Source organism: Alligator sinensis, unplaced genomic scaffold, assembly GCF_000455745.1.
Source record: "Alligator sinensis unplaced genomic scaffold, ASM45574v1 scaffold1032_1, whole genome shotgun sequence".
In the NCBI taxonomy this organism is placed as follows: Eukaryota; Metazoa; Chordata; order Crocodylia; family Alligatoridae; genus Alligator; species Alligator sinensis.
The window spans coordinates 411,482-435,737 of NW_005842450.1; the positions used below are offsets into that span (position 1 = coordinate 411,482).

Below are 24,256 nucleotides of genomic sequence, written 5' to 3' on the forward strand. Positions count from 1 at the left end.
GGAAGCTCTCCCCAGATTCACCGATTAGGTTTGTCATAAAATCCATGCAACCCATTGCATGCCGGGACAGAAACCCGAAAGGTTTAGAGATGGCCATTAAAGAGCTGACACTTCCCATGTGCTGGAGTCGGTGTTTGCCACGGGACACGTGGGCGTCCTTCCACGTTCACAGCAAGAACTCTCACGACTCCCGCAGCAAATTGAATGAGAAAGGGGGGAAATGCTCGTTGTTTAACAACTGCCAGTGTAGACACCCAGCAAGAGTGGCCGCTCTAACGATGCCAATAGCCCTTTATATCGCCGCCGAGTCTTACTGCACCAGACAGCTCAAAGAGCAGCAAGAAAAAGCAAGGGGATGGAGCCAGCCCCCATCCCCTTTGCCGCACAGCCCCACGGCACGAGGCCTCTCCACGACAGCTCCTCTAAACAACTAAGCACGCTGCCCACCTTCAATCCTAAGCAAACGGCCTGATGTTCCCCACCCCACACATCGCTTTCTCTTCGTGTCTACTTGGGCACTGATGGATAGCCAAGTCCCGATTCTGGGGAGAGCTTCCTTTCCCGGGAGATGCTCAGCGGGGAAGATCTCCAACAGACACAGGAGGCAAGTGCAGATAAGACGGTGCATGGCCTAGATCAAACCCACGCCCCTCGTCCCCGACCCGCGGCTCGCTCTGTCCCCACGGGGCACGCGGCGCTAGCTGTAGGATGGCACCGCAGCAGTCTCCAGGACCTGATGTGGGTCAGGAAGGGGCAGGCTCCTGTTTTTAGAAGAGAAAAAAAACCAAGCAGCTGCAAAACGAGCTGCATTGCTCTGGTCTTGCCGAGCAGATCATCCCATAATGTGCATAATGATTCAAATTAAAACGAGAAAGAAAGCTGAGCTTGCTTAGCCTGGCGAGGCGAACGCTGCGCGGGGATGTGACAGCTCTAGGTAAATGCATGCAGAGGACAAACACCAAGGAGGGGGCGAACCAGCGAAGCTAGAGGACAACGTTGGCACAAGGACAATGGGAATAAAAGAAATTAGGAAGAGGTGTCCAGCGGCAGAGTGGCGAGGTGCTGCCACAGCCTCCCCCGGGGACAGACAGGCAAAAGTCCCTGCGAGTTTTAGGAGAGAGCGGGATCCATTTACAAAAGGGATTAGACCATACGCGGGGGTCTGGATGCAATGACCGCACAAAGCTGTGCTAAGCACTAGTGCACACGCAGCTCCAAGAGTTTGCAATAATATGGAGGCTTGATTTGATTAAATCTATGCCTCCAACATGGCAGGCGACTGGCCTCCGGGAACCGAGCCAGGTCAGACCAGCACGAGAAGAGCGTGTCCTCAGAGGGGCCTTGGGGGTCGTATACGAGAGAGAGAGATCTGTCCTGCACCACCCGCCCCTTCCCCCCCACAACTGGTGCTGCATTCGCACTGCCAGGCTTGCACAGAAACACGCAGAGAACACGCTTGCACTTGGGGTTGTTTGCACGCTTGGAAAGCACAGTGAACAGGATGCCTTAGCCTCGACAGCCCCCTGATGGTGATAAAATGCAACAAAGCTTGAACACGGAGGCAGAGAAACAGCCCCTGAGAAGGTTGCTTTCAACACCCCAAGGCATCCGGAGCCCGCCACCCTCCTGCTCCTGATCACGCCTCCTCTTAGGACACGGTGCGGCATTTCACTGAGCGTGGGGGACAGTGTCCTGCCAGGCACCTCGGGGGAAATTCATCCCTGGACCACCAAGGCAGCACCACGGCTATCCTGGGGTCCTTCGTGCCATGCAGAGGGACTATACACCCCAAGTAATACTGGCGTAAAGCCAGCCTTACCGATCATCGTGCTTGCTGTGGGGTTAGCACAGGACTATCTATTCCTTTCTCCTGCTCGCCGCAGCCAGGGTCGAAGGGAATTGCGCCTCTCGAGCTGCTGGAGACTTGCCGAGCCGCACGTGACTCAGGAAGTGGCGGCTCTCAATCATAACCTGATAACTGAAAAATGTAAAAAAGTCTCCACAAACCCAGCCGCCGGTCTCGCGCCACATCCATCACTCGCCGCTCGCAGGGCTCGCCCTGCAAAGCCTGCACGATTTCAGAGGCGCTCCTTCTTGCAGCTTGAGTCTGGAATAAAGCGACCTCTCTGCAGTTGTGCAACAGCGGGGTGACCCCGCTGTCGGGTGGGGGCCGTCGACTGATCATTAGGATTATTAAATCATTTGGGGGTAGTGCAGAGTACAAGCATTATAACCAAGATCAGCTTATCGCTCTCCTAGCACGACTGTTGTGCAGCTGGCCAAGCCGTGAGCAGGTCAGCAGTCCCGACTCGGACAGGGATGTACACGAGCACAGCTTTCTACTCGTAATTGGTATCATTTAATTCAGAAGAGACAAAAGAGCCTGAAGGTTTCACCAATTCCGTGACAGAACTGAATGCAAAGCAGCTTGAAAGATGAGCATTAAATCCCCCAAAATCCACATGGGAAAGCGCTTGGCACTTGGGGCTGACTTCACCCTTGCCCAGAGCGGCCAAGACAGGGTCTATACCCCACGTAACTCCACCGAAACGCCCCGCGCGACCCTGAAGTGGTCCATACGGCTCGCGTCGCTCATCTGCGGAGGGCTGGATTTCACCCTTAGCAAACAACTGCAGAACACGCCGGTGAACCGCGCACGCACGGCTCGGGGGCACCCGATCAACACCGGCTGCGGTTCAATTAGTGACACTTAGCACAAAACGAGCCGGGTGCCGCCATACCGCACCCTGTTTCTGGCACGGCGGTTAGCAGAACAAGCGGTCTGCGAGCACGAGCGAGTGTAACTAAGCAGGTACGAGCAAATACAGGCTTTACAAGTGTGCAGCATGTGTGAAATTACACCGCGCTTTGTGCGAGAAATGTTGGCTGGATCACCATAGATAATGAAAGAGCAGAATCACAATATGCAGCGGCTAATACGGTCTCCGAAACAAAGACTTCGATTCCTCCAGGCAGCGCCGGGCTCCGGCAAGTCTCAGTGGTCCCTCCTGGCTGCAGACGCTAAGACCATAAATAATCACGACACATTTTTGCTGCTACTGATATTTTATTGCCGCAGGCAACCACTTGCGCTGCCTCGCTGATAAGAGCCAGCCAAGCTTCAGAGAATTGGGGTACTTTGAGCAGAATCTTCTCAACATCAAAGTCCCAGTAGGGTTTTTAGTGAGACTTTAGAAACCGAAGTTAAGGATTTTTAATGTGTCAGAGACTAACCAGCATCAAAGAGACAGCTATCTGCGGGGAACTACTGTTTAACAGAGTCACTTACAGCATGAAAATGGAGCCGAACTCGACCGTCTCATCATCAATGAAACTTCTATGCAAGGGAGACACTCGCTCTGGAGTTCCTTGGAAATCATCCGAGTTTGATTAAAAAGTCGGGCTCCCCCGTTTGGCATCTAAAACCAACGAGACACAGACGAGGTCTCGAGGTGCCTTCGGGCCTGCGCAACTGCACGGAATACGTATTCTGACCCGTTTCTTAAACACGACTTATTTCCCAAACTCTTGGAGAGTCGAACGAGAGAGCGGAAATCCTCTCAGGCCTCACCAAGGGGGCGATGGCGTGGTCCCGCTCCCCAGATCTGCGTGTCCCACGGCAGCTAGTACCATTTTTTCCTCCGGGAGGAAGTTACGGCGCGGGAGGCACCAGCCACGCTGCGGGTCCGGAGGCCGGGTTTGTTACGCCGTCCACGCAGACACGCTCGTGCCCCCACACTTGGGCTCTGAAGCCCAGCCGGGAGGAGGCACATCGTTCTCTCTCTCTCTCTCTCTCTCTCATCGCTCACCTCTTCCCCCTATTCCTTTGCTCCCAAAGCCTTCTCAGTTTGCACTGAATTTTGTGTCACGATGCCCATGGGACTCAGCATTGAAGCAGCTTGTGCTCGTGCGGCCACAGCTCCGGGGACAAAGCGCCACCTCCACTAAACCGCGCTGGCCGCGAGAGCACTGCCTGCAGCTCCTGGGCTCCAAAAGATCTTGCTTCGTCACCCGAAATGCAATTCACTTACTACCAAGGTATCCTGACCCTCCCATTTCAACACCGGCTTTATCAGTGGTGGTTCTGCTTTTTCCTAGATGTATATTTCTATATATTTGCAGCCAGTTACCTCTGTTTTATATCGGGAAGCGTGCAAAAACAAGCAAAGGACCAAAAACCCGAGTCCCCCGGGAGAGCGCGGTGTGTGTCCCTCCTCTTTAGTATGCTGCATCTGACAGGAACACAAAATGACAACTGCTTCCGAGACGACAGCTGGGAGCGTAATGGTGTCGCGCGCAGAAAGCAGAATCAGACAGTTATTAGCCACATACTCCACTGCAACGCTTCCACATCTATTTCCACATCTCACTTGTTTTAATTAAGAGATCGCAGCCCCGAGAGGACTGAACGGCCTTTTGGAGACTGGGTCGAGAGGGGTGAGGAGAAAAGCAGGGTCCTGATTAGGCTCTGGCAGTTTGGCAAACAACAGGAGCAAGCGCCTGCGTGGTTTGCATGTACCGTGGCAGCACGCGGCTCTTGTTAGAAGCTTCTTACCTTCCTCTCATGCCTTTTAACAGACATCAGAATCCCAAAGCATCCTGCTGCACCTGATCAGGTGACATGTCCAAGGACGCCGCACGCAGGTGCGACGCTGGCTGGCTACGCCATTGGCATTTCACGAGCTAGACAAGCCCTACATTCACCCCTGGTCCAAGAAGGGTTTCACGAAGAACTTCCCTTCTGCTCAAGCACCCTTTCCCTCCACGCGAGCGCGGGGCTGACTTGCCGACCCAGCGGGGCAATCAATGATTGCACAGAAGTGTTAATGGAGAGAGCAAGGCTCCCACCACCCTCCGAAGCAGAGCACCTTCCCCGGAGGAAGCAGTGCTTGAGATGCCGTCTCATCTCCAAGCCCCCAGTGAGTGAATGGGGCGGCTTTCTGCTGGCTAAAACGCATACGGTAAAACAGAGTCACTCTCCAGGATCAGAGAGGAAAGCAGCTATTTCTCTCCCAAAGCTCTGATCCCCGAAACCCCAGTTACATTCAATAAGAGACCAAAACCCCTCTCATTCACACCCCCGTCACCCCAGAACGGTTAGGAAAAAGGCCTGAGAATTAGTAAGAGCCTGTAACGATGCCCCGCTACAGCAACGCTGGTCCTAGCTAACCAAATAAACGAGTCGTATTTTATCTGCGGACGCCCGGGCTCTGCAGAGAGGCAGCTGCTCCCTGTATGATTTACAGAATGGATGTATTTTAAATAGCCAAAATCAGGCTCTGAAGCCAGTCAGAGAATCTCTCATTCATAACAGAAGAGGGCAGGAGATAAATTTAGATCCTGAATAGTGGCAAGGGCTGGCATGAAGCACTTTACTTGCAATTTTTTCCACCTATAAATACAATGCAGGTGCATAAAAGCAGCGCAGCAAGGTTTGTAAAGACCTGTGTTTAACAGGTGGCACAGACTAGACCGGAGACCGCCCGCCACCCGGCAGATGCCCCCGGGCCACCAGGCTTTTGAAGGCGTGCAGGATACCTCCGGAGCCCCGGGTGCAGCGCAGGGAGGGGGACTCCTGCCTGCATGCATGCATATATGCAGGGAGCAACATGCACGCACTTGGGCCTTAGGTAGAAAGCATCACGTGCACCATCAATTTTAATTTTTTTAAGAGACAAATCACAGATAAACCATTCCCATCTCCTCCAAGTACTGAATCAACCCCATCGCTGAAACAGCTGAGCACCTGACAGTCTTTAACCCTGCAGGTAGGGTGATGTTGGCATCCTCCTTTTTGCAACCGGGGCTCCGGAAAATTACGTGACTCGCCAAGGGTCACAAAGCAAGTCTGTGGCAGAGCACAGAAGGGAACCCAGGCCTCCCAAGCCCAGCCAGGGCTGCATCAGCTTCACATCCTACCTGGTGGGAAAGCTTCACTCGGGCATCGTGAGGGCTGGGATTTGCAAATCTGCTAAACTTGTTTCTATTGCAATCTTTTTTGGGGGTGGGGGGCATGGAAGCAAAGCAGCATTCAAAAGCACAAGGAGCAACAACAGAGAATATTCTCAGACCTCTGAATACGACCCTGGTGCCACCTCAGCTGGACAGTGTATGTGCCGACGAGCACGAGATCTCCGAACAAGCAACCTAGGGGAGAAGGGGAGCGGAGAAGGGTTGCGAGATGAACCCTGGAAAACCTCTTCCGTAGGCAGGGGACGCGAAAACCTCTTCCAGCGGAGCGGAGACGCGAGAAACAACAAATGGAAGGAAGACCAGACGCCTCCGTTCCTCTAACCTCAGCGCTGGAGCAAGAGGACACCCAACAATGTTAAATAGACGGACGCTTTAAAGAGAGAGGGAAGGAAACCTTTTCCCCCCACCCCACACAAGGTGTGCGGCGGTCCCGGCTGCAGGAGGTCAGCAAGGCCAAGGCTCAGAAAGGGACTGGGTATTTCCACCCATATCAACATCATCCAGAATCCTCCTCCACACCTATTGCAAGGGATATTTAATGATCAAAAGGCTTCAAGACATACGCCAGCCCCCAGGGACCGGGGTGCGACCGAGGAAGACATGGTCCAGCTCGCGCTTCTTCAGTGTTTTGACAGCTTCCTCCAAGCATCTCCTACCAGGCAGCGTTAGCGGGCTAAACAGACCCAGCTGTCTATTCGTAGGTCCCTAATGCCCTGCGGGACTTGCTGGGCATCAATGCCACAAAGAGGGATCTGCAGAAGAAGCGAAGAAAGAGGTGCCATATCTTACCTCAAGGATTTTTATTCTGGTAACAGTCCAGGCAATGCCCAGAACATTTGGCAGTGGGATTTCTGCATTAGACTCCTGCAACAACTGCAGATTTTTACAGCCCCGTTTACTTGCCTCCTGGGCTGCAAATCCCATCATCGACATGCCGGGAGGGGGGAGGCGGGGACGGAGCATACTGCTGAGCCGGGTGGGCATGGGGAGAAGGCACCCAAGGAGAACTGCACCTCGGGGGAGCTGCCGATCCAACGTGGCACAAGACTGGAGGAAGCCAAGAAAGAGCCTTTCCGTGAGGCTCTCCCTTTGTTTGCTCCTGTCGGCTCCTTCTCCAGCGAAGTGCCCGCGAGCCTCAAGCGAAAAACCAACAAAACATTTGCAAAAGGCTCCTCTGAGACAGCCCGGGTGCGACTGGTGCCAGCTCAACTCCCCGCTTTCAGATTCCTGAAAAGGTTTATTGCCAGCAAGGTGCAGTTGTACGCCGCAAAGATGCTCTGTGTACAAAGCACGGGGGCTGTGCGGTCAAATACCCAACAGAGACATCTCAATCAGAGGCTCTGCCTTTGATGGATATCAACTCACTGAAGAAAATATCTACGTGGTCTTGCCACTGCCGAGCGAGCGGCACAAAGATTTCCACAAGGAGATTATCGATCGGCATCACAAGGCCGGAGATCTGAACAGAGGTCACTGATTAAATGAACACAGCAAAGAGATGCATTTCAGGGCAGACGGCACCGATGGGATTTCAACCCAGGCCAGAAAAACAGAGCAGCTTTGGTTTATTAGATTGAAATGTCCTATTTTCTATGTTTCTCAACAGCAGCAGGAAAAAAGTGCGAAGAAAAAGAACAGGCAACGTTACAATCCAAAAAGCAGGTATTTATTAAGTCCGTAAAGTTCAGCCTTTCAGAGCTGGAAGGAAGGATATTTTGTGCTAAGAACGTGCGACCATACAGGGCTCTAAACAAGCATCTTCCTCCTTGTCTAGCAATACAACCATTTGCCTCCCCTATCATCTCACAGGAACCTAAATTAATGATATCAAGAGATGAAGAACCAAGCGCACGTGCGATGCTGAAAAAAGAAACACTTTTTGGTACTCCCAGACACAAAACTGTCGTCTCTGCTGTGCCGGACACGGTATCCGTTCCTTAGCCAGGGCCGGGGGATATTGCAGCTATTCCGCTGCCTGGTGACGCGCGCTCTCTTGCGGCTGTACAGACCGACGGTAGACCGAAGCTAGACCCACGTTCGGTGCTGCCGGAGCGGTCACAGGCGTACGTGGGCTGGGGGCTACTGTACTGACCGGCTGTTTCCTTCGGTCCCATTTCTGTTGCAAGTCGAGCGCCCATTTCTCGTTGCGATGTTGGACTCCACGTTGAGAAGGGAGCGCTGCTTTGTCCCGTCTCCTGCTAAGGCTTCCCAAAGGTCTGGGTCCGTTCCAAAAGCCTTCATGTCCTGCGTGCAGACGTCTTTGAAGTGCAGTTTCAGACACCCTACTCTTCTCGCCCAACCTGCAATTTGCCCCCAAAAAGATGCCCTTCGGGATGTGCCCCTCTTCCGTCCTGCGGAGATGGCCAAGCCAGTGTAGGCGCCACTGTTTGAGTGCTGCAGTGATGGTCGGCAGGTCGGCTTCGGCGATGACCTCTGCATTGGCCATTCTGCCTTGCCACTTGACGTCAGAGGTGAAAGCTGCTCAGCTTCGTTTCTTGACGTGCTTATGTTGACTCTGTCTAGCTACTCTACGTAAGGACACTGAGGATGCAGGCTTTGCATGCAAGCAGCTGAGCTTTGCGTGGGTCTGGAGCAATGCAAAACACGCATTTGGAGAGCTTACTGAAAGCAGCAGCAGCCTCTCCTATGCGCACATTGGAAAGGCTCCACCATCCCACAAGCTGAATAAATAGTTGAGCTGAACTCTTCCCTTTCAACTCAGGAAGCCACGCCTGCATCCAGCACCTCGCCCCCGTTCATCAGCCACCAGCGCCACGGGACTCCTCTGCGACGGTGCCACTCCCCAAATCCAAGAGATGGAAGCCAGTCAAGCTTGGTGGAAAGGGTCTGGGCCATAGTCATGCATGCACTAGAATAGAAGAGTATAAATGCAAAGAAAACTTGAGTTCATGCAGCATGAAGGCTGGAAATACGCAATAAAAGCAGAAACCTAAATCCCAAGCGTCTTCATATCCAGTCCTCACTAGTCCCAGGTCCTAACAGTTCAACACTGGCAATATTGGAGCGAGCCTTCACCCAAACCCAGCCCCAGACAGACAAACTCCAGGAAAGAGCTCAGCAAAGAAACCATAAAAGCCAGACAATGGGAAATACATGCATTAAAGCATCAGAGATGTGGTATGCAGATAGTGCCACGAAACGAGTGCGTTTCTCTGAGCGGGGGCGCAGGGCCGAGCCGGACGACAAACTGGCTCTTCCATCCCCCACCGACGTCTTGCCTCGGGAGGAGCAGTCAGGCCGCCCCCAACGAAAGGCAGCATCGCTCTCTCCTCAAGCGAGCAGCTGACACGAGCCGAGGTGCCCAGAGACCGGCCAAGCAACGTCGCTGGCAGAGCACGGACCCCCGGAAAGCACCGTCCCAGGGAACGTGCTGCAGAACAGGACAGACGAAGCCGGTTACACGTCTCAAAACCAAAGCTGCTGGGGCAGCAATTCCCCCAATACAAAGCTGCTCTGCTTCCTTTTTTTGGTAAGATATCATTGCAAAAAATTAACCTCCACAAAGACATTCATCAGCCCTTGAGCTGGTCATTTCCAAGCACGCAGGCCACGGGGAAGGCTCGCACATTCAACTGACAGAGCACCTCTGCTCTGCACCTGTTGTACAGATTTACGGATACGAAACAACAGCGAGAGACTCGAGTCTGGACACGCTCGGTTGCACCAGCTTAAACGCTAGCCCAGGAAGGATTTCCCTAGGGGCCTGCTTTTAATTTTACAAATGCACCTACCAGCCTTTAGCACCGTCAAGGTAAAGCCTGGCCATTAAGAAAGACTCAGCTTTTCCAGAGCAGTTTATAGAGCAAGGAAGCAAGCTGAGGAGTACAAATATGGTGCAGAGCTTGGAACAATTCCTTAGCCACGGGGATGATCTCATCGTACGGCTGCATGTGGCAGAGCGCGCGCTTGGCAGGAATAATCCCTGGGAAGCGCTAGCTCCGACGTTTCTTTAACCCTGCAGCACCGATAACGAGTTGTCGGGTCTCGAGCTCGCAGCCTGCCGCCTACCAGAGCGCGCAGCAATCCGAGCCAGACGCTCCCATCCGTTAGACAGCCAGGAGCAAGGGAAACCAGCCAGCACTGGCAAAATGGGACCAACACGTACAGAAAACGCAGCGGAGCCAATGCTACTTGGCTTCCCACAGCTTCCAAACTGCCGGTAGCCCCACTATGCCTTCCAGCTCTCAACACGCTCCTCTCATTTGGAGCATCCTTCCCCATCACTGCTCCGTGCCAGTGGTCTCTCAGTCCCACCTCGCCCAGCAGCTTTGCTGGAGCTCCCATTGCCATCTCCTGCCGGGTCTCATGCATCCCCCAGCCCCTTCCAGCACTGCTTTGGGCCACGTGCCCGAAGGCGAGGCTGTCCCCGAGAGCGCACGGGGAGCACGTGTCCTCTGCCATGGAGCTGATGCATGTTTTGCACGTCGCACTGGCCGTACCGAGCAAGGGGGCTGGGGCACTGCTGATGTCTCCGCGGTGAGCACGATAACCCAGCACATGGGTGTGGAAAAGGCACCATCGTGCTGGCCAGCATAGGAGATATTGTGGGAATAAAGTAAAACCATAAAGCAGCTGCCAACAGGAGATTAAACCACAACAAGCTCAACCCAAGAGTCTCATAAGCACAATCAACTCTCTCAAGGGTCCCCACTGTCTTCCCTGACTAGTTTTATAGACGTTGCTGCTGCCCAGCAAAGGGGCAACCAGGTTGGTTTCATTACTGAAGATCCTCCTGGTTCACCCGGGGCCCAGGGAATCGGGGTATTTCCCAGGTCAGGTTATTTATGGATTTGCACAGCCCAGATCTACCCAGCTCTGGTGGGACTGAGCTGCCAGTCTGGGATGTTTTTGTTTCTGTTTTTCAATTCAGTGGGAGAAATGATGCTCATGTGCTCATCCATGACCTGTTCAGAGGTGTCAACAGAGATGCAGGGCGACTTTTAGCCCCTGGAAAGGTGGTAGTTTGCTTGCAGTCAATGGGCTATTGCACGTGCGCATAACCCTGTATTTTGTCGCGGGGGTGCCGGCTTTCCCCTTAGCTCTCTGTCACCCTCTAAAGACGTACGATATGTGCAATGATGTGACCTGGACGGAGCGTGCACTTTGTAAAGATAAAAGGCCCCACCAGGATTATTTTCCTCTTTGAAAGCACACAAGAAAATTGTATTCTTTTTTAATGTTTTCCTTAAAATATTCCAAAATGGGGGGAAAAAACCAAACACTGGAGGTTCCAGTTAAACCCCCCACCCTTTGCTTTATTTTATTTTATCGCATGTCACGCAGCTGCGCAAGATGTTCATACGAAGCTCGGAGAAGCAGACACACTGCAGTCCGTGGGGCCAGACAGCACTGGAAAAGCCAGAGGGAGCAATAATTCCTCTCTTCCTTTTGAATGGATGTGATTTAATGTTTTATTTCTTTTACTTGCTGCATGCTAAAGAAAACACGAGGAGTGCTCCGGGGCTAAGGAGGTTTTCATCTTTAGACAACCATTTGGTCTCAGCGGTGGCAGATATCAGCACAAGGAGCAACGGGCTCAACTTGCAGCCAGGGAAGTGGAGGTCGGATATTAGGAAAAACTCTCTCCCCAGCAGGGTGGTGGAGCACTGGAAGGGGTTACCCGGAGAGGTGGTGGCGTCTCCATCCTTGGAGGTGTTGAAGCCCAGGTAGACAAATCCAAACTGGGGTGATGTAGTTGGGGCTGGTCCTGCTTGGAGCAGGGGTTGCACTAGATGTGACCTCCTAAAGTCCCTTCCACCCTCATTTTCTACGATTTTCACATGAATCTTTTAAATCCAGTTGCCGTTGCTTGAACGTTTCATCATTGCGTTCACAGTTAATTGCTGCTCAGTAAGAACAATTAGGAAACACTGAAGATCTTACTCAGGTGACGTCTTCGTTCAGGAGGTTTTGGCTGAGGAAGGACGGCGGCACTCGGGGCTGGGGGCACTGAAATGTGGTTTCCGTTATCGAGGTCTCGCTGTCAGGAACGTACTCGGGGCTAATCGCAGAGTCTCGCCTACCCCGAGAGCCCGCGAACGAGCCCGATTAACCGAGGGGGAAAGGACTGTCGGCACATGGGTTAGTGCCCAGGTACTAAATCCATTTGAGACCCGCCATCCCCAGACTTTCAATTAAAGGATTTCTAGAGTTCCCCACGAAGTCATCAAATAAGGCTTAACACTCATACTATTTACAAGGAATAAGAAAATGAGAAACAAAGCTTTCATTTTTTTTTTTTTATAGAGCTCTGTATAACTGAACATCATAACAAGCCGGAAAAGGGCACAAACGCATTTTCCCCTCCTTCACAGATTACCTTGAAGACTAGGCTTATTTACTTGATTGATATGCTGCCCTCCCCCTAAAAGACCAGAGCAGCTTACAATAAAAAAAGAGATAAATTATTTAACAAACAAAACAACAAACGGTCGAACGCAGCCGTCGAAAGCAGGTTACAGGGAGCCCCGGGTCAGAAAAGCAAGCAGGATTTTTCTCATTTCTAACAGCTACAATTCCCTGAGGACCAACAGATGGAATTACCCAAGCCCACCCGAGCTCCTCCAAAACCTTATAACCCCGATCTGCGTGTGCCGGTTTATCCAGCGGGGACCTGAACTCTGCGGCAGGGGGGGAAAGAGCACCGCTCGAGCGCTGGAAGGAGGAAGGTTTATTGAAAGAGCAAACAAAAGCAACAGAAAAATAACCACAGAGTCCTCCATTTCCCCTGAAACCATATAACCCAAGACAGAGTTGATCTGAAAAATAGCAACTCGGACAGTATTCACTTAATAATTATTAAGGAGCCCATTCAGATTTGCTGTATTTCTTCACTGGAAATGCAAAAGGATGTGTTGTTTTTTTCCCCACCGTTAGCATAAAAATCTTACAGTGGAGGAAAAAGGGAAACAGGACTTAAATCTCTTGGCGCATGGCAGTCTGTCTTCCCTCCTGCTCTGTGTCAGGGGCACGACAGCAAGCGCCGCGTCTCGGACATTATCCCTTCTTGCCGTGGTTATAGCACACAATGCAGCGCTGGAACAACAAGTGGAAAATGCTCGAGTCAGGCCCTGACCCGAAGGAGGGACGACTCCTCTCGGCCAGGAGCTTTCCCAGCAGGGCAGAGAAGCGATCTACAGTACGGCGACGTGAGGGGGTACATTTAAAGTGCGAAACCCCATAGGGTCAGATGCAGCTATGGATACAAAACCCAGTTTTTGTGGAAGACGTTTAGGCAGGAGAATAAGATTTCCGTTTAAAAAGCAAGGTCCTGGAATCCCAGAGCATTTTATCAACCTGAACTTGCTGTCGCAATGGCAACAAGTACATTGCTTTGACTTTTTGCAGTAAATGCAATGATCACCGGGGGCTTGTCTGCACGGACAAAGAGGATTTCCCTCCCCCTACATTTGCCTAAGCTTTGGACAACTGAAGAGCTCTTTTAACACCCCTGTACAGGCAGCAAGCTCCTCGGAAGTGACGCTAGCTGGCATGCTAAAGCCTGGCCAAGAGCAAACAAGGCAACGCACCCGGTGAACAAGACCTCTCCGTGGGTCAACCCTGCAAGCGAGAGGTGCAAGGGCAGCACCACAGACATCCTGAGCTGGATCACAAGGCGGGACGGGCTTCAGCGCAGCCTAGCCACTGGCTCTCCCAGGGTGGAGAGAACAGTTTGCTTTGAACCAAACCCTTGGGAAACCAGCATTGGCCAGAGCCAGGTCCCCAAATTTGCAGGTGTCAGTGCAAGTGTTAGCCTTCTCCCGCAGAGCCTCTCTCGCATGGAGAAACACAGTGGGGTCGGGGCCTCGTTTCTAAAACAGGGACTGCTACAAGAGGCACGGCACATGTCTGCAGACAACTGCAGCCCCAGGCTCAGCTGCAAGAGTGCTAGGAGCCGGCTAAGATTTGGGGTTAGGAGCTGGTTTCTGCAATGACCAGGGCGAGTCCTCAGGCATATGCTCTAGTAGGCTTCAGACTGCAAAGCACTGCGGAGGGATACCACGGGGCAGCGATACGGTGCTGGAGGAAGACTGAACGCCCACGCCAGGAGCTTACCTTAGCAAAACGGCACTTGGCAGCTTTGGGTTTCAATCCTGGCCATTTATGGAGTGGGAACTTCCCTTTTTGGAGATTAACTGAAACAAAAAACACATGGCTCAGCACACGTGGGCTGCAGGGGGTTGGACGCAGGACTCCCCGTGCCTGGAGAGTTCCTCGATTCGGACTCGAGCGCATGAAGCGGGATGCTGAACAGGGGGAAGTGCTATCGTGGCTCAGGAAAGAGCGGGGGCAGAGCTCGTTGGCAGGGCCTGGAGCAGGCACGTATACAAAGCAAACCGGCAGGCCAGGGTGGAGAGAAGGGGCAGGGGGAGGCATGCACGTGCTCTGCACCAAGAGGCAGAAGTACCACGGCTAGGAGAAGCCACTGAGCAGAGCAACACTTAACAGGATAGCAAAGTGATTTTCCTGTGCCATGTTGGCGCTCTGCACTCACGCCCAGAAAACAAAATTCCCCAAATAAAGGGGAAGTGAGAAGTTAAATGCCACTCTCTCAAATTCTCTCCTGCAATCAGTCACTTAAGATGGCTTTTCTGAACGACCCCACAAACAACGTATGACCATTCACACTCTGAGCTGTGCAACTCGGTTCTTGACTAACAAGAAAACGCTGAAGAAAGTGTCTCCCCAGACTTACAGTTGATGAGCTTTATTACAATTTTCAATATAAAAACTTTCAGGGTTGGGTAAAGGCGTTCGACCTGCAAGACAGAGATGACTTTGTCAGGAAGTGCCACGCAGCACCCGAAAACATCCCCCACGTTATCTAGCAGCACCTGGATCTCACTAACGCTGCGTGAAGAGGGCTGCAAAGCTTGAGTGCTAAACAAGAGTGCAAACCCTGCGATATGACAAGCAAGCCTAGTCACACTGGGTCGGGACATTATTAAAGAAGGAAGCATCTGCTGAGAGCAGGAGCAGTCATTTCCTATCCACCCCGCGCCGGTCTCCCTTTTCTTTCTCCATCCAGACAAAGCCTCGCAGCCGGCTGGGGATATGAAACAAAGCTGCCCTCTGGACCTTGCAAACCGCAGACCTGCACTTGTGCTTGTGCACTGCTATTTCCCACCGAGCACAAGGAGAACTGACATCAGGCCTTCGGCACTGCAGCCTTAGCTTGCAGAAAGTCTTTAAAAAAAAAAAAAAGCCTTTTGTTTCAGAAGCAAAAATGTCAGATGTCTGCTGAATAGCAAAACACCTGTGAGTTGAGCAATGGGTAATTAGAACAAGCCTGCAGCGGTGGCTCCCCACTGACCTGAACCGAAATCTTCAAGAAAAGAACAATAGAGTCTTATCCAAAGAGCCCATTTACCCATAGGTATTGGCCCCTGAGGGCCCCGCGCAGCGGAGGAAGGGAGGAGCATTGGGCGACCCGATCCTTCCACTCCCACTAAGTCAGCAGCTGCAATAGCACGTGGCAGCAATCACGTCCATCACCCAAGGCACCATGAAGACCTGGAACAAGTCTGGAACCAGGACATACCCCTGCAGCATTGCCCTCGATACCTCATCCTGCCTTGAAAGGGAGTTGTCCAACGATTGCTTTTTGAGCACAGTTATCCAGCACAGCCCTTCATCTAGACCACGACTTCTTGCAAACATTTGGCCTCTACCTCCTAGGATAACACCCAGAGTAATAACACTAGGAACTTACATTAACCCGTCCAACTATCGAGGAAATCCATCTGATGTGCAATCTGCAGAGAAAACAAAGACAGCAAGGTGAGGCGGCGAGTCCATCTCAGACAGAAATGTCATTTCCTCAGAGTTTCTGGGTCCCATCCTCTTTTAAACCCTCAAGTCCAGATAAGGACCCCCATCTCCATCTCTATTGCCTGTGACATTAGATGGGAATTGTCCTTTATAATGTTAACCCCCCTTTAGAGAAAAACACTTCCATGTCCTGATACCTGTCCAGGGTTGTAATGAACCACACTTTCCCGCTGAAAACTTGAAGTACAGCTGTCAAAGCAAGTCTCTGCAACGAAGACATGAGAGAGAGTCACCAAAAGGTGCATTTGAGCCTGCCTCAGCTCTAAAAACCACCGGTATCAGCTCCAAAATACAACAGAGACGTTCCTCCCTGCTGTAGGCTGAGTCCCTCGCCGAAGGGAGAGCAGCAATGACCACTCAGCAAACTCTGCGATTTTATCCAACACCTGCAACCAGAAGCAAGAGCTTTCCTTTGCCACCTCGCTCATGCCTTCATCAAGAATTAGACAGAGGAGAAACATGAGCCAGGATCCATCCCACATCTTGGTGCTTTCTTCACTTGAGTGGGAAGGAAAGACCGTTCAAAGCCCTCGTTGGTGGACCTGCCCGTGCAGGCAGACCGCACGAGTGCAGCCTCAGCCCCAGTCTGCTCGCACCTGCAGAGGCTCACAGCCCGCGGGCGCTGCGCACAGGAACAGATTATTTTTAAATACACAAAGTTCAACTCTGCAGAAATTAAGGCAGCCTCTAGGAAGGGGCGAGTCAGGAAAGCACCAAGTGCCAGCTCCGTCAACCACACACCCCTCGCATAAAGCGCTCCGGATGAGGGAGGTCTCGTTTCCTGCTGCAATCCCGGCCCCCTCCTTATCCAAATCCCACAGACACCCCTGGGCTGGGCTGAGTATTTCCAGTGCAGAGGTTTTTAATGCTTGCATTTGTTTCTCAGCATCATCCAGGAGGCTGTCCTGCAGCTGGAAACTCATCTCACAGGAGAGATGCCTACTCTGAACAAATACACTTTGTGGGACACCCAAACCCACCCATGCAGGTGGATGCAGAGAGCAGCTGGTTGCTAGCCATGACCCCCAACCCCTTCTTTCTTTTCTTTACCCCTTGAAACTCAATAAGAGCTTCCTCTCTTCTCACTTACTACTTCCAGCTTTATGAGGGGAATCAAGCTGCCATTCCCGTGCTTAGTGACAATCTCCAGGGTGAGAGAGATGTTCATGTTGCACACGCCCACGTCCAAGTAGACCTCCAGAGGCTTAAGCACCTTCATGTTGATGATGAGCGAGTTATAGATCGCCGGGCAGGTCGAGCACTGGAAGAAACCAGGCATCAAGGTTGAGGCTTCAGCTGGTGCACTCATCCCATGGGAGGGAGCAAGAGGAAGCAATGGGCGTGTGAGGATGGGGGTCCAAACGATAAACTGCGGGCCCCTGGAGTCAGCAGCGGTGCTTGCTGCGTATCCTTTCCGGAGGCCCGGCAGCACACACCACTGCTGGCAGCCTTGCACAGGAGAGCGCAGTCTTTGCAAGCCCACCCTTCCCGGACAGATGTTCAGCATCTGTCTCTGCTCCCCGCTCCCCTTCACCTGTCCGCAGACCTTTCTGACTCTCTCTTTGTTTCCTTGGGCAGCCTGCTGCTTTCCATCTCGGCATGTGCAGGCTGCATCCTTCCCCTGGCTTCCCCTTTCTGCAAGGCCTGCTCTTGGACTCGGAGCAGAGCCAAGCATCAGCCCCAGCAGCAGGGATTACGTGTAATGAATGACCGCTGTGGGCAGTGCAGGGCTCCGAGGGGTCAGCCAGGGCATCGATGCTTCTGGCATCAAGTCTGTTTAGGTTTGGGATAAAAGGAAGCCAAGGTCTGGCCAGGCAGGGAAAAGCCCCCGTGAGACTCAGACCGACTCACCTTGGAAATGATCAGATCCGTGATAATGTTCTCGAGCGTGGTCGTTTCGTAAAACTGTGTGAAACAAACACAACGGTCAGGCGGACGCGCCCGGCTCTGCGGTGGAGCAAGGCCACCGATGCCACAGCTTCGCGGTCCTTTTTCCTCATTTTGTGGGGTGACCTCCTGGCCCACAAAGCCAGGGGGGGCATTTGCAGGCAACAAGTAACTCAGCCCGCAGCCACGTGTCCTGGGTTTCAGCCTTTTTTCTCCACCGAATCACCCATCTACAGGGGATTTCCTGTCCCCCGCAAGGCCCCCGCTGTGCCCTGGGATCCTTCCCCACAGCCACTCAGCAGTGCACCACGTCCCCCAGCACGGCGAGATGTCTGCATCCTGAGCCTCACGAAATGGGGATAATCTTTCATGAACCTCGGCTCCCGTCCCAGCCGACCAGACCTTGCAGGAACCGCAGCAGCTTGGGGCAAAGCGTTTCCTTATCCAAAACAACAGGGTGCAAGCGAGTCTCGGGGACAGCTGCCTGGGTCCCTTGTTTCCAGAAAAGCAGCCTAACCTGACTGTCCATCTCCAGGCCTGCGGTGTTACTCATCTCATTCCCAGACATTTTCTTTTTCTTTCAACTCTAACCCCACCCTTCAGGTGCAGCCTAGGTTTGCCAAGCATCTCCATCCAATGCCTTTCAGGCAAACAGAAAGAGCAGCTCTGAGTCGAGATACGGGGCTGCATACACTGACCTCCCAGCTCCGTGCAAGACAGACTCGCCCTGGATCAGGCGGCAGGTCCAGAAAGCTGGAGATTTTATGCAAATACCTTAAAGTGCATGCTTATGCATATGCACTGGCTAATTTGCATGATTCGTTTCTCTCGTCTAAAACCTGCACTTAACCCTGCCTTGTGCTCCATTAGAGTCTCTGCTTAATTTGCCTGTTCGTGCCTCCTCTCCCCGTCCTCCAGAGGCTTCCCTTGTAACCCATATCCCCATGGCTCTCATTCTTCCTCTCTCCCCACGGCCCCCCATCAGACACGCATGCATTCCCAGGGAGAGTATTCCTTTAGGAGGTCTGCAACACAGAACTACCCCCTCATCATACTGTCCACCACCCCTGCCACGTCTCTACAGCCAGAGGTGCGTTAGATGTTGTGCTGTAATAACGCGCCTCCTCCTGCTCTCCCTGCAAACTAGGACTTGCAAGCAGGTGCCTCCTGGATTGATCCAAGACAGAGAAGCTCAAGGATGGGGGAAACATCCCACAGGTAAGCTAGAGAGAAAGCACCAATGTTTCTGTAATAGCGAGCGTGTCACTCACCGTCGCAGGAGTGCAAGGGATGGACAGAGGTGTCGGTAAGACAATCCTGGAGAGGATAAAAGTGAGTATGTTCTGCCCGATGGCCTCAGAAGTCTCGTGATATTCCGGCAACTTGATATCATCGTCTGGCTCGGGTGGGATGAGGATTTTCTCTCCATTGTCAGTCTCATACTCAGTCTGAAAACAGAATACAGGTTTCACCCCTTCACTGTGGGGTTACTGAATAGGCAAAGGCACAAAATAAGGGAAAGAAGAATACAGTATCCTTAAAAGGGGGTCACACCTGCACCTTTGGGGTGCAGACGTCCCTCTGGAGTCTCGTTTCATTCCCCTTTGTTTCTGATAAAACAATTTCCAGCTAAAACTGGAAGAACTGGTCAATGCCAGCCTTGCAGGGAGAGTCGCTCTCGGGGGGAGGGAAGCTGTGTAGGAGCAGGTACAGGCTGCCCAGGAGCAGGGACTGAATGCACAGTTTCCAGATCGAAAAGGGAGAGCGGCTACACCCCATAAACTAAGAGACTAGGGTCATCCTTGTAGAACCCTGTGTGACCCAGGCGGGACAGCAGGCAGACAGGACAGACTGCAAGAACAGAGCTAGCCAGGGAACGTGCAGTCCCGTAGGGCTGGTTAAACCACGCGCCACGTGGATCTGCAGACCTCAAAGCCAGATGGGCTACGATGATCTGGTGCAATCTCCCACATAACCAAGGCCAAAAGCATCTCCCCCCTGCGACTGCAACTGCAACAGCTCTGCTGGCAAACACAGGGGGTGAGCACGTGTCAGGAAGGACAAGCCTGTTCTCTTTGCCACTGAACAGATCTTTTTACCCCACATTTTTATCCTGCCTCTCATATTCTCCCGAGACGTTATTTTCTCCGGGAGGGACCTGGGTCTCTGGTGTTTGCTGACATAGATTTCATAGACATTCGGGCTGGAAGGGACCTCGGGAGATCATCGGGTCCGGCCCCCGCTCAAGTGGCAGGAAGTCAGCTGGGGCCAGATGATCCCAATAAGGTAAGCATCCAAACACTTCTTGAATGTGTCCGGAATAGGTGCTTGCACCGCTTCTGGGGGGAGTCTGTTCCAGTCTGCAAACCCTACACCAGCACTCAATGCAGATGAGAAAATCCTCGCGAGATCGGGGCCTTAGCGAGTCAGTGCGATGAGACGGGAACAAATGGCTGCAGAACGGCGCCCTTTGTGCTGCCGCAGACACCAACAGCCGAGGAGTCAGAGCTATTTCTGCTAATGATTTCTCTGAACAAGGTTGGGGAAGCTCTAAAACCGCACCAGACCGACCCAGTTTATGGCCATGAAATCCTAGCCACCAAAACGTTACTCCCTTACCAGGACAGGGACTTCAATAGTGCGGTTGTGGACCTTCGGAGGTTGAATCACATACTGGATTTTCCCCTTCTCAATTGGAAGCGCAGCTGCACAGAAACACAAAGAGACCCGAAAGTAGACACAGCAGCAGCTGAAAAGGCACGTGACTGAGCTGGCATTTTATCACCTCACAGTTAGACCATGAAAGCTATTTAGTCAGGCATCAAAAAGAGTCTGCCCCAAGATATTTATATTTTGGGGAGGTGGAAACGAATCAGAGTCAGGATTAAACATTTAAGATAGGAAGCAGCGGTCAATCAGCGAGCCTCCTCCTTCAAGTCTCTACCCAGAGTTATATATTGCTAGACAATATATTGCTCGACACAGATCCCCTCCCTCGGAGGACAGCTCGCGAGTCTCTTCACAACCAGAGTTCAGATAATACCTTGTGCGGTCAGCTGCAAACACAGATAAAGGGACATTTCACCTTGCAAAGGTAAGTTAGACAAAACCCCAAATAAGACAAACCGAGACACTGGACAACGGCGAGGCACGGGACCACGTGGGTATAATTTGATACGAAAAAACAACTAGCAAGACCCTGCGTTCCCCGCAGCCGCATGCTTCAGGTTTGCCGCCGTCCAGTGAAAGCTCTGGGGCAGTTTCAGATACGTTTAAATTATATTCAGATACGTTTAAGATTTTACAGAATTAAAGTGCAAAAGCACAGTCAGCAGAGCAGGCCCCGCGTCACTTCGTTTGTTATTAAATTTGGTTTTTCCATGCTTCCCTGTTTCATGATATGTTGAGGATTGTCATCTTGAGGCTTCAGAGTCAACAACCCCCTAAAACATGGGGGGAGCTCAGACCCCTCAAAGAGAGTCTCTGGTTCTCTGCAGATTTAGGCAAACATTTTACGTTAGTTATATTTGGATCATATCTGATGGGTTATCTTCAAAGCCCCAAAGGCTACCATTTTTTAACTGGAAGCTAAGAGCTGGCTGAAAAGGGAATCTCTCCCTGGCAAGGTCATAGGAAAGGGAAGGGAAATTTTTTTAAAGGATCGTTTGCGACACTCACACGTCAGATCATCCAGCATCTTTGCGTGCCCGAGAGACAGACATCTGAAGAATATTTTGGATATCTGAAACGCAAGCAATACCGTGATTTCCTGCTCACCGGCTGTAACAACCACGGGCAAACAGCGGTGACTTGTACTAATGGGAGCGGCTGACCTCCAAGATTTGAGCAGAGGTCAGGGAGATCTCAGGGCTGGAAGGTATTTTTGAGGAGGGAGGATGGATGTGTGGGCATTGCATAGCAATGCTTCACATCACCGCTGTCGCTCGCCGATCTCTGCACATGAAAGTGCCACTGTGCTCATACTGCATGAAGGGAAAGCTTCAGGGAGCTTACAGCTTCAACGTTAGCAAAGACGGGTTCGAAGGTCTCCTTGCCCTTTGGGCAGGAAGGGGACGAACCGGCTGTGGGAGTCTGGGGGGCTGGGAGGAGGGAGAAGGGCAGACTAGATCCTGCCCCTAATCACCTTTGGGCTCCCGGGGCCAGAGGAGGCAGGAGACAAGGAGACGCACCTTGGTCTGTATCTCGAACGTGACGCTGTTCTGTAGCGAGGCCATCACGCCTGCATTGACGTCGCTGCAAGCAAAACCAAACAGCATCAACTACTAACGAGCAAACGGCATCACGTGAGAAACAAGCATCTCAGCCTGGCATGGTCCGAGACGGGGTCCTGCCTCCTGGGCCGCCCATGCCAGGGGCCGCTCAGGGCTTCGGGGAATATGTGGGTGCAAACGGGAGGCAGATGGATCGCTCCCATTGCGGTCCCCTGGCCAGCGGAGTCCGAGATTTAAAGAGTAGTTCATACAGACGATGCTCCGCAGCCTGCAACCCTGGGCCTCAAGATCCGATACCAGAAGCAGCAGGTATCAACTCTAGAGCCGTCTGGCGTGTGGTGCTGGCGAGGGGTGCCGCTGCCCGCACTCCCAAACCGGGTGCATCTGCACAATATTGAACTAATTAGCTCTGCTTCTCAGTGGGGCTAATTAGCCTGCCCTCCATGCCATGCAAACCCAGCAACATTGCTGCTAGGAGGCACCATGTGTCCAAGTACAGAGCTGCTTATAGACACGCTCCTATGGGGGCCTACACCAAGCCTGCTGAGGGAAGAGAGGGCCTTTGGGGACCTCACACATGGTGCAAAAAACTCATGATACAACTCTGATTGCATTGATTTGGGTAGTGTGCAGGTGCTAACTGAGAATAAGCCCATCGAGCTAGGTTCTGCACGAGTAAAAACAGCAGCAGCTGATCTAAACCTGTAATTGTACAGCTTATAGGGTCATGGGGGGGATCCGTCTCCCCAGCACTTGAAGAAGTAATTATAACAATAACAATAACCGCAATAATAATAAAACAAGACAAAGGTGTGGAGCAGAAATAGGAACATGCAAAGAAGAGCAGAAGGATAAACAGTGGTAAATAAAGGAGGAGATGTGCTGATAGACCAGCAGCACAGGGCGCTGGCGCTGGTTAACCTGCAAGAAGCAGAAGTCGTCCGCACTCACGGTAAGCTGCTCGTGACATTGAGGAAGGCCACGGCACACTTGGAGCTGTTGATGGGGATGGTGTTGCTCAGGGGCGAGAACTGGGGCAGCAGGACCAGAGCAATGCAGCGTACTTTCAGGCTGATGGTGACCATGCCTGGGAGGATGTTGCTGGTGCTGCAGGGGCAAATCCACAGAGGAAGCTCGTTAGCCCGCAGCACGACCTCCCCAGCAATGCTGCCCTTACGGAGGTGGAGACTAAGCTGGGTGCACGTGCAGGTTACAACCAACTTCCTTCCACCCCAGCCACAGCTAGTGCCTTCCCCTCCCTGGCTCCGTCCTCATGGGACCCTCACACTTAACAACCAAGACCCAGCTCCTCGGGCCCTAACCCACGCTGCATGATAGCCTCCCGAGAGGCAGTCCTGTGGATTTCCACGGGCAGGATCCAGCCCCACAGGACCAGCGTGGTACGCGCCTAGACTTGCTGTACAGCGAGGATGCGCTGTAAATAATGCCGATGCCCTTCAGGAAAGTCACCAGCCAGATGTCTCCTGTATGAGATGGGGGACGTTGGAGAGCGTAGCCTGCTGCATCGCTCCTACGTTTCCCCTCTCGAAGCCTGGCTCGCATCCCAGCGGAGAGCAAGTCACAGGTGAGCAACGTGACAGAAACGGCATGGAGCACTTAGCCTATCCGCTGTGCAGAGGGCATTGCGGGGTTGTCCTCTGCAGCGTATTCACCAGCTTACACACATCACATTTTAAACCACTGATACGACGCAGCCTCCCCTCCAGTTCTTGAGCATGTGTCCTAACGTCCTGTAAATCTGGTCGAACCAACCCAGGGGTAGCAAGAGAAAGGCAGCCATCTGAAAGGGCCGTGGAGCAGCAAACTGGAGGGAGCGAGGCCCATGAGAAAGGTGGAAAAGGAGGGCCCTGCCCCGCAGACCTCCCTCCCGCCTGTCACTTGGACTCGCCACTAAGGAACTGCAAACTGCGAGAACCCGACACCTGTCCCCAGGTAAAAAAAAAAGAGAGTGCCCCATAAAAACCTGGGGTTATGGTTGTGAAGGGAAAAAAACAGGAGGAGGAAGATGAGACCAAAGCCTGTTTCGTAAATAATCTGAAGGCTGGAAAGCCGAGAAACGCAAAGCTAAGGCTCCACTTTTTAAAAGATCAAGAATTCCCAAGGATTTCACCCAAATTTCCTAGGCACTACCAGAAATGTAAAGACCACACAGAGAGCACCCATGAAACAGCCACTTTGTCAGCGATTCTCGAATGCAAGAGCCCACCCTGCTCTTCACCGTACGGGAACTGCAGAGCTGACCCACCGAAGAGCAGAAAAGCATCCTCCAATCTAAAGCTTGCAAAGAAGAC

At 52.4% G+C, this 24,256-nt stretch overlaps 1 protein-coding gene across 1 annotated transcript in view; it reads right to left on the reverse strand.

Annotated features, from left to right (window-relative positions):
- The window catches only part of LOC106722577 (BPI fold-containing family B member 3-like), a 46,179-nt gene that overhangs the window by 19,185 nt on the left and 2,738 nt on the right, over positions 1-24,256 (reverse strand). The window contains exons 4-14 of the mRNA XM_025212181.1: positions 22,896-23,051; positions 21,903-21,966; positions 21,391-21,454; positions 20,332-20,417; positions 18,984-19,160; positions 17,677-17,730; positions 16,916-17,086; positions 15,963-16,030; positions 15,707-15,749; positions 14,690-14,753; positions 14,050-14,129 (exon numbers count right to left, since the gene is read on the reverse strand). Of these exons, the coding sequence (XP_025067966.1) occupies positions 14,050-14,129; positions 14,690-14,753; positions 15,707-15,749; positions 15,963-16,030; positions 16,916-17,086; positions 17,677-17,730; positions 18,984-19,160; positions 20,332-20,417; positions 21,391-21,454; positions 21,903-21,966; positions 22,896-23,051 (1,027 nt within the window). The remainder of the gene's footprint in view (positions 1-14,049; positions 14,130-14,689; positions 14,754-15,706; positions 15,750-15,962; positions 16,031-16,915; positions 17,087-17,676; positions 17,731-18,983; positions 19,161-20,331; positions 20,418-21,390; positions 21,455-21,902; positions 21,967-22,895; positions 23,052-24,256) is intronic.